At 39.3% G+C, this 12373-nt stretch overlaps 1 protein-coding gene across 1 annotated transcript in view; it reads left to right on the plus strand.

Moving 5' to 3' along the window:
- Window positions 1–12373, plus strand: part of dock5 (dedicator of cytokinesis 5) — a 44573-nt gene that overhangs the window by 29029 nt on the left and 3171 nt on the right. The window contains exons 27-45 of the mRNA XM_086030992.1: window positions 2905–3000; window positions 3213–3311; window positions 3581–3751; window positions 4358–4458; window positions 4902–4960; window positions 5187–5341; window positions 5534–5619; window positions 5913–6069; window positions 6164–6204; window positions 6277–6367; window positions 6435–6554; window positions 7069–7158; window positions 7831–7935; window positions 8234–8375; window positions 9325–9406; window positions 9481–9565; window positions 9683–9769; window positions 9852–10028; window positions 12289–12372. Coding sequence (XP_085887118.1) covers window positions 2905–3000; window positions 3213–3311; window positions 3581–3751; window positions 4358–4458; window positions 4902–4960; window positions 5187–5341; window positions 5534–5619; window positions 5913–6069; window positions 6164–6204; window positions 6277–6367; window positions 6435–6554; window positions 7069–7158; window positions 7831–7935; window positions 8234–8375; window positions 9325–9406; window positions 9481–9565; window positions 9683–9769; window positions 9852–10028; window positions 12289–12372 — 2028 coding nt within the window. The remainder of the gene's footprint in view (window positions 1–2904; window positions 3001–3212; window positions 3312–3580; window positions 3752–4357; window positions 4459–4901; window positions 4961–5186; window positions 5342–5533; window positions 5620–5912; window positions 6070–6163; window positions 6205–6276; window positions 6368–6434; window positions 6555–7068; window positions 7159–7830; window positions 7936–8233; window positions 8376–9324; window positions 9407–9480; window positions 9566–9682; window positions 9770–9851; window positions 10029–12288; window position 12373) is intronic.

The following is a 12373-nucleotide window of genomic DNA, read 5'->3' on the forward strand; positions in this document are numbered from 1 at the left end:
ACAGATCAAAATGGATGGCACCTCAGGATACATTTACATAAGCATCTTGTCAAAATAAGATTACGAGCACTTGTGGCCGTTGTTTACAGATATACAGATAGAAGACACAAAAAGAAAAGCCTAAATAGTCAAATGCTGCAGATTTTGTGCATAATGGAATGGCTTTGGTGTCAAAACCATAAGTCCATATGAATGCAGCGAGACAAGCATTTACACTAATGCCTCTACACTAGTTGCTTCCTATCGAATGAATACTGACACGAAAGCATGTACACGCATACAAAATGTATTTAATTTTGCTGTTGCTATACTTTTGCTCCTTCTTATGATCTCAACATTTGAGGGAAGGGTTAAGGTTCCGTTACAGGTTAAGATGGGCAGCGGCCAAAGGCTTGGACCTTGACAGTTCGAAGACTGGCTATTGAAACTGGCTCTTGGGATGTGGAACAACACCTATCAGGCAGGGATTGGGGCTGAAATTATTGGCCCCTGGTTAGGTGCCTTTACAATGGGGTTCCTCCCTGTAGACAAAAGAGTAGCCTTATTTCCCCTTAAGAAGATGGGGGCGGGGAGGGGTATATATTTGTTTCTATTTGTATCAAACAGCTCAAAGTACCCACCCTTTTAGAAATCTTTGCAATTGTTCATTGCGCCTTCACTGCTCTAAACATGGCATTCTGATTAATATTGTGTTTGTGGAATATGAGTTAATATAACAACCAATCACGATTTACCTGTTTTCTGAAGCTTAGCCATGATTGCTCGTTATCTGTGCCCTGAGTAACTGCAATGTCATTTTCAGTAGACAGATGTGGCAAAATGGCCGCTCCCCTGTGATGGCTAAATCAGGTCGAATTTTCTGCTTAACTTATATTTCACAAACGCAATATAAATCAGAATGCCTTGTTGCAACTACACTGTGCATCATTTACTCAATTTTATATTGTCCAATGGTTGCACGAAAAAAAAAAATCTGAATCCAAATAGAAGATTGCACATCTACTTTAAAAATGTATATGGATACAGATGATTTTACTTTGCGCAACCACTTGACACAATTTTAAACCATTTTTTTCAGTGTAGCGGGCCTGCATAGAACATATTCTCGTATAGAAAATGTTTGAGTTGACTTCCTCTTTACTCAACCGTTTTGCTTTTTTGACATGATTTAACCGGTAATAGGTTACTAGTGAAATCATGTAATTTTTAAGCAATCCTTGCAGATTCACATTTTTTGAAAATGACATTGTGTTTATGTCCAAATTTGAATAGCTTAGGTTCTTTATTTTCCTATTTTCCCATTTTGACAACCATTTTTTGTTATTTTGTTAATTAGTATATTAATAAAAAAATGATTTCAGTATGACCATTTACATTAATATGTGAAGTTTTATACAGATATTTTGAGAAATAATTAAGTTATACTGCTTTACTCTATTCTGAAGGAGTTTTTTGACCAGATGTTCTGTATCTGATCAATCAATCAATCAAATTTTATTCATACAGCACTTTTCACGCATAAAATGTACCTCAAAGTGCTGTACACTAAAAACATCAAAATACAACATAAAAAGGAAAACTCGCTCCCCCCACACAATATACACAAAGACAGATATCCACAAGCACACTTGCCCTCACACACGCACACACATATAACATGAAAAGGAGGCATGGCAGGGCACAGAGAAATCATATGAGGAAAGAGTACCCAAGGGAAGCTCCTCCACACTGAGAGGAATGACACAGAGGCCCCCTTGAGGAAACACTGGAGCTAGTATTGAAAACAATAAGATAGGATAGAAATAGTAAGAGACTAAGAGCAATTATTTAAAAGCTAAAGTAAACACAAACATTTTTATTTCTCTGTAACCCATCATTGTGAGTTGTACTCACCTTGAATTGGCCATTGCAGCCAAACTTTTCATTTTGAAAGACCTGTCTTTTTTTAAATAATCTTGTCACGTTGCTACTTCTTGTAACAAATTGTGCAGCTTGTTCGATTGCCCTTTACGATTTCGGAGGGAATTTCTAGCTCCAGTCGAAGTCCAAACTTGGGTGAGGTTTTACAAAAGGAAGCTCTTTCACACGTTTCAGAGGTCAGGTGACTAGATATGTTCGGGTTTGATTAAATGACTTGTTCGCCATTATTTATGAGCGGAACAGTGTGGGACCAAATTAATGGGTTGTTCCATGCCGAATCACCCCCCCAAAAATCTGAAAGTTTTAACCAAGCAGATTTTGATAATAATGGATTTTGATACAGTTTTGAAAGTGATCGCACAACAAAAAATCTCAAATTTTAGGTAAATCAGAGCAGTTGTTTGGGGCAGGGATCTACAAGAACATGTTCAAAATTCCCTTGCGACAAGAAAAGTACAGGCAAACTTCTGGCGACGGTTTGGCGAACATTTGCGACCTTGCAAAAACCCTGACTAACTCTGACCTGAGTGCGCAATTTTCTTGTTTGCCAATTAGTCGCAATTGTTCGCCCCTCAGTTTTAGGGCTTTACGGATGGGATGTGTGTAGCGCTTCTTCCAGTCTTATTGGTACAACCATACGCCACACACTGGCATTTTCGCCGTAGAAACAGAAAATAACGTGAAAACGCCATGGATTAATCAATGTTTTAAAGTTAGGCACGCTTAGCGAGTGGCAACATAAGATGGCTGCCGATGGCTTCACTTTTCACTACGGCAAGTAAGCGGCATTGTTTGTCTATTCATATATAAATCGGTGGATGTTGCTCACCATGGTCCAAGGAATGGTCAGGAAGTTTGTATGAATGCTCAGACACATGGAAAATTAGAGGGAACATTGCATGCAACCACAGTATTTTCAACTAAATGAAAACTTCTCTAATGCTTTAAAAGAACATGTGTGAACATGTGATTGCATTTGTGCAGGGTCCCACCAGGGGACATGTTCAGCTGATAATGGAGCGCCTACTTCGCAGGGTTAATCGCACTGTCATAGGCATGGACAGATTGTCCCCACTCAATGTAAGTGTGATGTTACTGTTGGAATATGTTATGAAGAAGTGCAGACATTCATAGCACTATATGTTCTCTTTATAAAAGGGAAAAATAAACCACATAGTAACACTTAACATTTGCTTGAATAAAACAAACAATATGCTCATTTGTGTTAGGGTTAGGGTTGCTGAAGTAGCTGTGAATTAATGTAATGTAACAATTAACCTTCTCTGTGACAGGGCCACTATTTATCCTGCATGACAGCAATCCTGAAGCAGATGGATGACATGCATTATGCCCACTATATTGGCACCTTTAAGACGAGACAGGATATCATCGTAAGTGTCGCGGTGCTGCCCTGGTTAGTTGCAGCATGCCTTGGCCTGTAACAACCTGGAAATAATGGACATTAAACCATCCAAGCCACTTTGTACTCCTATAGAGAATATTGATTTTAAACGTATCACGCAATTGTTGCGAATGACTTGATGAAGTCAATGGTCCTCTAGTGGTTGGAACATGATGAGTGCCTGACATGACCAATTCTGTCATTTTGAATTTACTGTTCTTCATCTGGCGTTTACAATGAACCTTCTCCTATCATCAGGACTTCCTCATGGAGACATTTATCATGTTCAAGGACCTCATGGGGAATGTCTTCCCTGCTGACTGGATTATTATGAACCTGGTGCAGATGCAAGTCTTCCTGAGGGCCATAAACCAGTATTCTGATGTCCTCAACATGTATTTCTTAGACCAAGCACATTTTGAGCTACAGGTATGTTTGATTCCAGAGCTGAGCATTTTACTGAAAATTGAACGTCCGTTACTCGTCATCCGTCTGCAGCGTGGGTACCCTTCTGTCGTCCGTCATTCGCCTTTTTTTCAGAGGGGGTAGCCTATAGGCCGGTCCGCCTCTGATTTTAAACGGGCTTCTGTCAGCGATTCCGACTGCAAACCTCGACAGAGAACCACCACCCCACCCCCGCTGGCCGTCATTTGAACAGAAAGAGTGTCTCTCTCCCCAACAACTCACTATTGTTTCTCGCCATGATCGCCGCAGCCATCGAAGCCTCGCCGCGAATAATGCACTAAAGATGGACTGCAGACAAAAGACGGATTAAATACATGGGCTTCAGACTATGCTTAGGCCGTCTATTTTAAAATGTTTCCCGCCATTCGTCAACAGTCATCAAAACGGGCGTCCGTCATAGGCGGACAGACGGACCGGTCCGTCACATAGACAGAATGCTCAGCTCTGTTTGGTTCTTTCAATTTTTTAAATCACTGTTTGGTTCTTTCAATTTTTTGAATCAAACAGAAACTAATTATGTATCCCATTATATGATTTAGTATTTTAATGAAACCTATGTATCCTTCACAGCTGTGGAATAGCTACTTTCATTTGACTGTGGCATTCCTCACCCATAAGACACTGCAACTTGAGTCCTTCTCTCAAGAGAAACGCAACAAGATACTAAACAAGTGAGATTTTTGTATTCATGTAGTTTATGAATTTCTAATTACACAATTCAGGGCGCAGTTTTATTTGGGGCATTTTCACATGCTTAAATGTACACTACCCTCAAAGTACAGTATTCTAACAGTTGGCACAATTCCACTATTTTTGTCAAAAATAATTAGGTTTGACATCAACATGAGACACAATCAGCCTTGCAGCTTTTACTCACATGGACAAAGTTGTTGATACTGTGGGCTAAATAAAAATAAATCCTCAGTGGCTTTAATCTTGACTAATTTATGACAGATCTAGTCCATGGTTTGATAAATGCATGATTGACAACTTACCCATTGGGTTAGGGTTAGGCCCATTCCAAAAGCTCTCTCTTGGAACACAAATTGGATTGGAATTAATTTATATCTTTAACAAGGAAAATATGTGCCAAACCTATTTACATTTGCAACAGATATGGTGATATGAGGAAGACAATTGGATTTAAGATCAGAGATATGTGGTACAATCTTGGTGAGTATTTATTTCCTACCATATTGTCTTTTATCATATTTTTGTCAAATAATTTGGTGCTTTCCCAAGCAGAATAACAATGTTTTTATTGTTCAGTTTCCCTGTACTGTTTTGTTTGCAGCATTATTAAATTGCCCTACGTTTGTTGTAAAATGAAGATGCAGCTTATTGCCTTCTCAAATTATACTCTTATTCTTCTGAGTGACAATCTCTTGTTGTCCTTTAGGTCCCCATAAAATGAAGTTCATCCCATCCATGGTCGGACCTATTTTGGAGGTCACTCTGGTACCTGAGCCAGAGCTGAGGAAGGCCACAATTCCCATCTTCTTCGATATGATGCAGTGCGAGCACAATTTCAGCCCCGGGCGCACATTTGAAATGGTACAATCTCCAATCTTATGCTCTGTGTGTTTTCTTTAAATACCATCAAAGTTTTGGGATACATCACTTGTGGTCTGTTTGACTCTGTGCTTTTAAGTGCCTGCGTTTTTATCAGAACAAATACAACGATCATTTCACCAAGAAAGTATAGGAAAATGATGATACAATTTTTACCCATTATCTTCTTTTCAGTTTGAAAATGAACTGATAACAAGACTGGATCAAGAGGTTGAAGGAGGCCGAGGAGATGAGCACTACAAAGTCCTGCTGGAGAAAACGTAATTTTATTACTTATCTTAAAAGGCAAATGTTTCCTTGCTAGCAGATTTTCCTCAGTAACTGAATAGACTTATATTTGGTCTGAAATTCTAAACAGAGGGCTTACAGTTTTTTTTTGACGGACCCAGTAGGTCAAGTCAGTCTGCAAGAATCAACCAAAAAAAAACGTTGATTGTAACTCCTCCGTCTATTAGAAATAACGCTACAGTAGTAATAATGTTTAAGTCTTTCAGATAGAGGTTCAGTGCAGCTTCTTACAGGCTATCTGATGAAAAACCTTATGGGCCAACAGGTTACTGGAGCACTGCAGACGCCATAGATACTTATCACAGTCAGGTGAGGAGCTGGCGCTTCTGCTGAGCAGCCTGCTGGAGAATCTCCTGGCATACCGCACCATCACACATGATGAAAGCCCTGAGCATCGCATGAGCTGCACTGTCAACGTTTTGGTACGGCCCACTCCTGTGTTCACTAAACGGCTGACAGATTTGTGCTTGTACCTAAGCAGTATTCGTCATGACGTTAGTTTGCTTTCGCTTTCAGAATTTCTACAAGGAAAAAAAGAGGGAAGACATTTATATCCGGTAAGACACGCAGCACTGTTGACATCTGAATTTTTGATTAAATGTTCCTTTTTGATGTGTTCTTATAACTAGGTACTTGTACAAGCTGCGGGATTTACACTTGGACTGTGAAAATTACACAGAGGCCTCCTATACCCTGCTGCTACATGCTGAATTACTTGAGGTCTGCCACATTCCGATCTTACTTTGAACATTTTATTCCCTCATCTGATCTATTGATTTTGTACCAGTGGTCTGACAAAACCTGTGCACCTCATTTGATTCCTCGAGACGGGAAGCATGTGTGGACCCAACAGGAATTGAAAGAAAGACTCTTCCAGGAGATCATATGTTATTTGGACAAAGGCAAGGTGAGTATTGCTCGTTCTGCCACTGTGCTAAATTCACTAATTAATTGTTTTTGCATAATTAATTGAGTTCTTGAATGAATGTTTGAAACTTAAGTTTCAATATTTCACAAATCGGCTTCAGGTTTCTTTTTTGTGTTATTCAAATATTGCACACTAGGGCTGAATGGTTTTTCGTTTTCTTGATGGAAATCGCTATTCCAGACAACGCAATGAAGTGATCGCCAAATCTTGTTTGTTTTCTACCCACAATTTGTTGTATCACTATAATCTCACATATGAACGCAGCAAATAAGATACTCTTCTAAAGTCTAACTAATGGAAAACAAGAAGAAGCGTAAGCATTCAACACCGAGTAAGTGGCTTGGTGGGGTGAATCAAATTGAAATCGTAATACCTGTCAGAAAAATTGCAATTCAATCTTTTCCTGAAATCGTTCAGCCCTATTGCACACTGTTGCTTATCAACGGTTAGTCTTTGAAGCAATTTGCTATCTAAGGGATATACATTTTGCCAGATGTGGGAGAAGGCTATTGAACTCGGCAAGGAGCTGGCCAAGATGCACGAGAGCCACATGTTTGACTTCATGGAGCTCAGCCAGCTGCTGGTAAGAAAGCTCTCGTGTGCATTACATTTATGCCCTGAACCAAATTCAAATTCTCTGCTACAGAAAACTAATCCAAAAATAGAATAGCTAAATGTATATGTAGATGTGTGTGTTTTAAATTTCCCTTTACACTGTAAATGTGTGTAATGAATAATAGTGGAAATGTGTTTCAGCCTGCAAGAGGCTTAGTGCAGTTAGTTAAAAACAGTGAAAGCATGCATCCGTGCGTGTCAACACAAGCACCCACACGATTTCAATGTATTTTGAAGAATCCAGTTATATTTATCAGTATTAGCAGTTTAGTGCAATTTTGGTCTAGTAGTGCGTTGTACCTAAAGCGAAACATCGTAGTTGTCATGGAAACACTCATCATTTTGATCACCATGGCACCAGTAGTTATTTACACATATGTGTATATGTATATATGTGTATGTATATATGTGTATGTATATATATGTATGTGTATATATGTATGTATATATGTATATATGTATGTGTATATGTATATATGTGTATGTGTGTATATATGATTTGAGATATGAGTGTTTTCAGTTATAGGCATGGTCCAGGGATAAATTAAGCTTGTATCTCAAGGCACCACTGTACACATCGTTATTCGGTAAACACAAGCAGAGAGACAACATATGTCAAAAATTGTGTTATGTCTTGCAGAAAAAACAAGCAGAGTTCTATGAAAAAATAATGCATGCCATGCGACCACAGCCAGAGTACTTTGCTGTTGGATACTACGGCCTTGGATTCCCTTCTTTCCTCAGGGTAAGAAATGTTGCTTATTTCAATAAATAAACATGCTACGTTATTCAATATACTGGCTCTTGGAACCACTTTTTTAAAGTTGTGCAATAATGTTCTTATCAACTTTTTGATGAGTCAAGAACCATGTAACAATGACTTCAATCAATACTTCAATATGTATTTTCTCACCTCCTTGAAGTGCAAAGTTTAGTTATTCTTTTTTGGCGGCCTTTGGTTACACCCATAAAAAGTTGGTGCAATCCGTTTCTGCAAGACAATACTAGTTTGTATTACTTCTAATGTTTCTTTTTCATTCCAGAACAAGGTGTTCATCTACAGAGGCAAAGAGTATGAGTGGCTAGAAGACTTCAGTTTAAAGCTACTTTCTCAGTTCCCAAATGCCGTTCGCATGACCAGCACAGCGCCCCCTGGAGACAACATCAGCAACTCTCCTGGACAGTGTATCCTTGAATTTGAGAAAACTGTGGAGCTCACTCAGTGTGTTTAAAATGTCTGTCCAAAATTAGTCCTTGGGAGCTCTTTAAGAAACCAGGACCTTTTTTGGAGAAACAGTACTGTACAATGCTATGAAACAAAAGAAAAAGCAGCACTCCGTTGCGTTTTCTTTACATTTTCTCACCAAGTTTATTTTTTGTTTGTTTTTTTGGCAGTTTATTTTGTTGATGTCTCTTATGTATGCAATATGGGCCCTATTCTCATATTAGCTTAAGTCAGAAAAGATGTGCAGCTGCACTTTTTTATGGCTGCACGCACCACCGTTGATCTATACAATGGCATCTCCCCCCCGTTTATTATTGATGGACCTCCGAACGTGTTCAGTCATGACCAGAATATTCTGATTAAGTTTCTTTATTGGATTTATTTCATACAGGAAAAAAAGAAAACTTTGTTCTCCTGAAAAGTGTAGTGTAGCAGAGCAGTGCGCACATCCAGACTTGCGACAACACATCCGATGTGTAAGGTATTTTCCTATTGAAAGTGTCCTATATTTTTCAAATGGATTTCAATGATATTCACAAGTCTAAGGAAAAATCAATGCTCTGTCAGTCCCAGACGTCACAGAATCACACCACTTTGTTGGTTGCGCACAAATTTCCAGGTTATGCATGGAGAAACCTTTCAGGTGTGTCAGGAGCTTGCGTGTAGATGAAAAGTGTGTAAGTCCCCCCCAAAAAAAAAGGCTTGCCGTGTACAGGAGAATATAGCCCTATGCTGTTATAGGCTTCAGGTCCTTCGATGAGTAATCTTATTTTTTTCAGTCAAAACGTATAAAACAAACCAGCTTTTGATCAAGCCACACATTCTTTAAATGAAAAGGCAGTCCTGATTCACCACAATTTGACTGTCATTCCACAGTACTACTTATCTTTCTCCTTAGCCGAACTTCAGACATCCAGTGTTTTACAGTCAAGCCAGTGCTCATTGTACCAGAACAGTTTAAAGACAAGGGTGTTCCGGAGCAGATATTAAAGTGATTAAAAGTTCCTTTAACCACCATGGAATTTGAAGGTCTTGCCACCAAATCACTGTTCTCTGTTCTTGCAGTTATTACCGAACCAATGAAGTGGACCAATTCCAGTATTCTAGGCCCTTCAGAAAAGGTGAAAAGGATCCCGACAATGAGTTTGCAGTGAGTGTCTGTTAATGTTCTTATTCATCTCATATTTGAAGTCATGTCCATAAATTCTCTGAAACCTATAAACAACCCTGTTTGCACATAAGTCACTATTTAAATGCTCCGCTACAGACCATGTGGATTGAGAGAACCACTTATTTTACTGCCTATCACTTCCCTGGAATTCTGAAATGGTTCGAAGTCAAATCTGTCTCTGTGGTAAGAAGCAGCATCGGATTGTTTTCCAGTTCAAATTGTGAGCATTCCTAACCTATTTCCAAAACGCTCTCATGATGGGCAGGAGGAGATCAGTCCTTTGGAGAATGCCATAGAGACCATGGAGAAGGCCAATGAAAAGCTGAGTAACCTGGTGCAGCAGCAAGCCTGTGATCGCTCGTTGTCCATCAACCCTCTCTCCATGATGCTCAGTGGCATCGTTGATCCTGCAGTCATGGGTGGCTTCTCCAACTATGAAAAGGTTTTCTTCCACGACACTGCTCACCGCATATGCTCTGTGATTTTAGCTGCGTCTGGGATCAGGATTTGTACATGTGCACAAGTGCTAAAAATAATTGAATTGTAAATGCATAACTGAAAGATATTTAAAGAGAAAGAAAGATATATATATATATATATATATATATATATATATATATATATATATATAGCCTCCAGCACACCTGCGACCCTCGTGAGAATAAAGCGGTATAAATAATATACATTCCTTCTATCCACATTTCTATCCATTTATTGTACAAAAACAGGACATTATTTTAAATTGACAGTGCAGGAAATGTACAAACAAATATTAGGATTCTGTTACTGGATTGTCTCTAGCATGTGTAGTCAGGCCCACTCCTCCATAAAAATAAAATTTTGCTTGGGGCCCCAATTTGATCAGGGGTGACCCTGTGTGCAGTGTTAAGGAAAGGAGGAAGGGAAGCGACACCGCGCACAGACTGATCTCTAGTTGGCTGTAGGCTGCAAAGTACGAGCTGCGAGTGATTGTTTTTTGTGATCGGCCATGAAAGCCATTGATCTACACTATGCCGATCACATACTTTTCCACGGAAACAAGCCGATCACAGTTGGTGGCCAATCAATCAGAGCACCACTGCAAATAATACAAATAGTGAATCTATGTTTTGTTCTTGAAGCACTTTGAAGTCATTTCAAATGCCCCGACCAACAACGCCCCACCCCCCGCTTCCCATTTAATAGAGAGGTGAAGCGATGTCTACTCTAAAAGAGCCCTTATGCACCTAAAACATAGTCGTCATCCGCTGAATGCCAAATAAACCAAGTGGCGTTGCTAGCAGTCAGTTGTGCAGAGGACAAAGGTGTGGAGAGGTTTGCCTGCATGACGAGTGGAAAACATCATCGTTGGGGTTTGAAGATGCGCCAGCAGCATTATACCAGTCTGCTGATTCGGACACAATTGTGTTAAAAAAAAAAAGTCATTGACGAAATTGCGTTCCACCGCTAGTAAGTACAGTACAGATTAAGTTGTATAAATTAATATAGGTCTCATTAATGGTGAAACAAAGTTCTGAAATGGTATGGTGAGTTTAATCATTTAAGTTCGTGTCAGGTATCTGCTGTACATAATAGCCTAGATATGTTCTCGTGAGTGATGTCACGTTGATGAACACTAGTTAGTTATTTCGGCTATTATGCTAACTATTCTTGTGATAAAACGTGAATGTGTATTGTATGTATTGTTTGGCTGTTTAATTGCTTAATACTGTGAATTGTAATGTTTAGGCAAATTGTTAACTAGTAGCTATGCATTGGATGATGTTGCTAGGTTATTCTTTGTCTGTGTTGTTGCAGACCACATTAAATAGACGTGTCAAGTGGAATACGGGCCTGTGTTTTTTGACAGGAGCACCCGCATCCATAGTCAGCTGGAGACATCAAACCACTCATATGATCCTCTCGGTTTACTTCACATTATGCACAGTTTATATAATCTTGCAGCCCGAGTCAACCACAAAATTGTTTCCAGTTTGGCAGGAGAAATGCAAACGTTTCACAAGACGGGCAGCGGCTTCTTCTCGGGTCATAAGCGGAAGTGACGTACGAGCTGCCTCGCAAAAGTAGCAGTAATGTACTTTATTTTATTTTTTATTTAGTAACTCTGAACATAAAAACACAACAGCCAAGGCGGTGACAAACATCGTGGCAAAGAAATATATTACAGAAATATAAAGAGTGACATCATCAGCAGGCTTGAAGGACCCGATCCAATCTGGGCATTTAAAAAAGTTTCAATGAACATTCTATCAGTCCGGCCCTCGGCTTGCAGCAAACATTTTTATTTAACCCTCCGTCCATTTGACTTTGACACCCCTGCTATACATGGTCGTTTTTATTTTTAAAAAACGCCTTATTATACATGGTCGTTTTTAAAAAAACAAACAAAAAAACGTCTTACTATACATGGTTGTTTTTTACAAAAAACGCCTAACTATACATGATAGTTGTTTTTCATAAAAAAAAAGCCTTACTATACATGTTCGTTTTTATTCACAAAAAACGCCTTACCATACATGTTTGTTTTTTTTTCCCAAAAAACGCCTTACTGACTTATTGATGGCCTCAAGCCTGCCCTGTTCACAAGGGAACTGCTGTAGCTTATTTGTTTTTATGTTGAAACATACTGCATCTAGTGTAGCTTGTGGCAACATTTGAAGTGTGCACATGTATGACTCTTTAAAACTGTCCACCCTCTTTAGGCCTTTTTTACTGACACGTACATCCACGAACACCCGGAAGACCATGAGCGTATTGAGGTGCTTAAGCACCTCATTGCCCTGCAGG

The sequence above is a fragment of the Filicampus tigris genome, chromosome 5 (genome assembly GCF_054856515.1).
Source record: "Filicampus tigris isolate MCC_2025a chromosome 5, RoL_Ftig_1.0, whole genome shotgun sequence".
Taxonomy (NCBI): domain Eukaryota; kingdom Metazoa; phylum Chordata; class Actinopteri; order Syngnathiformes; family Syngnathidae; genus Filicampus; species Filicampus tigris.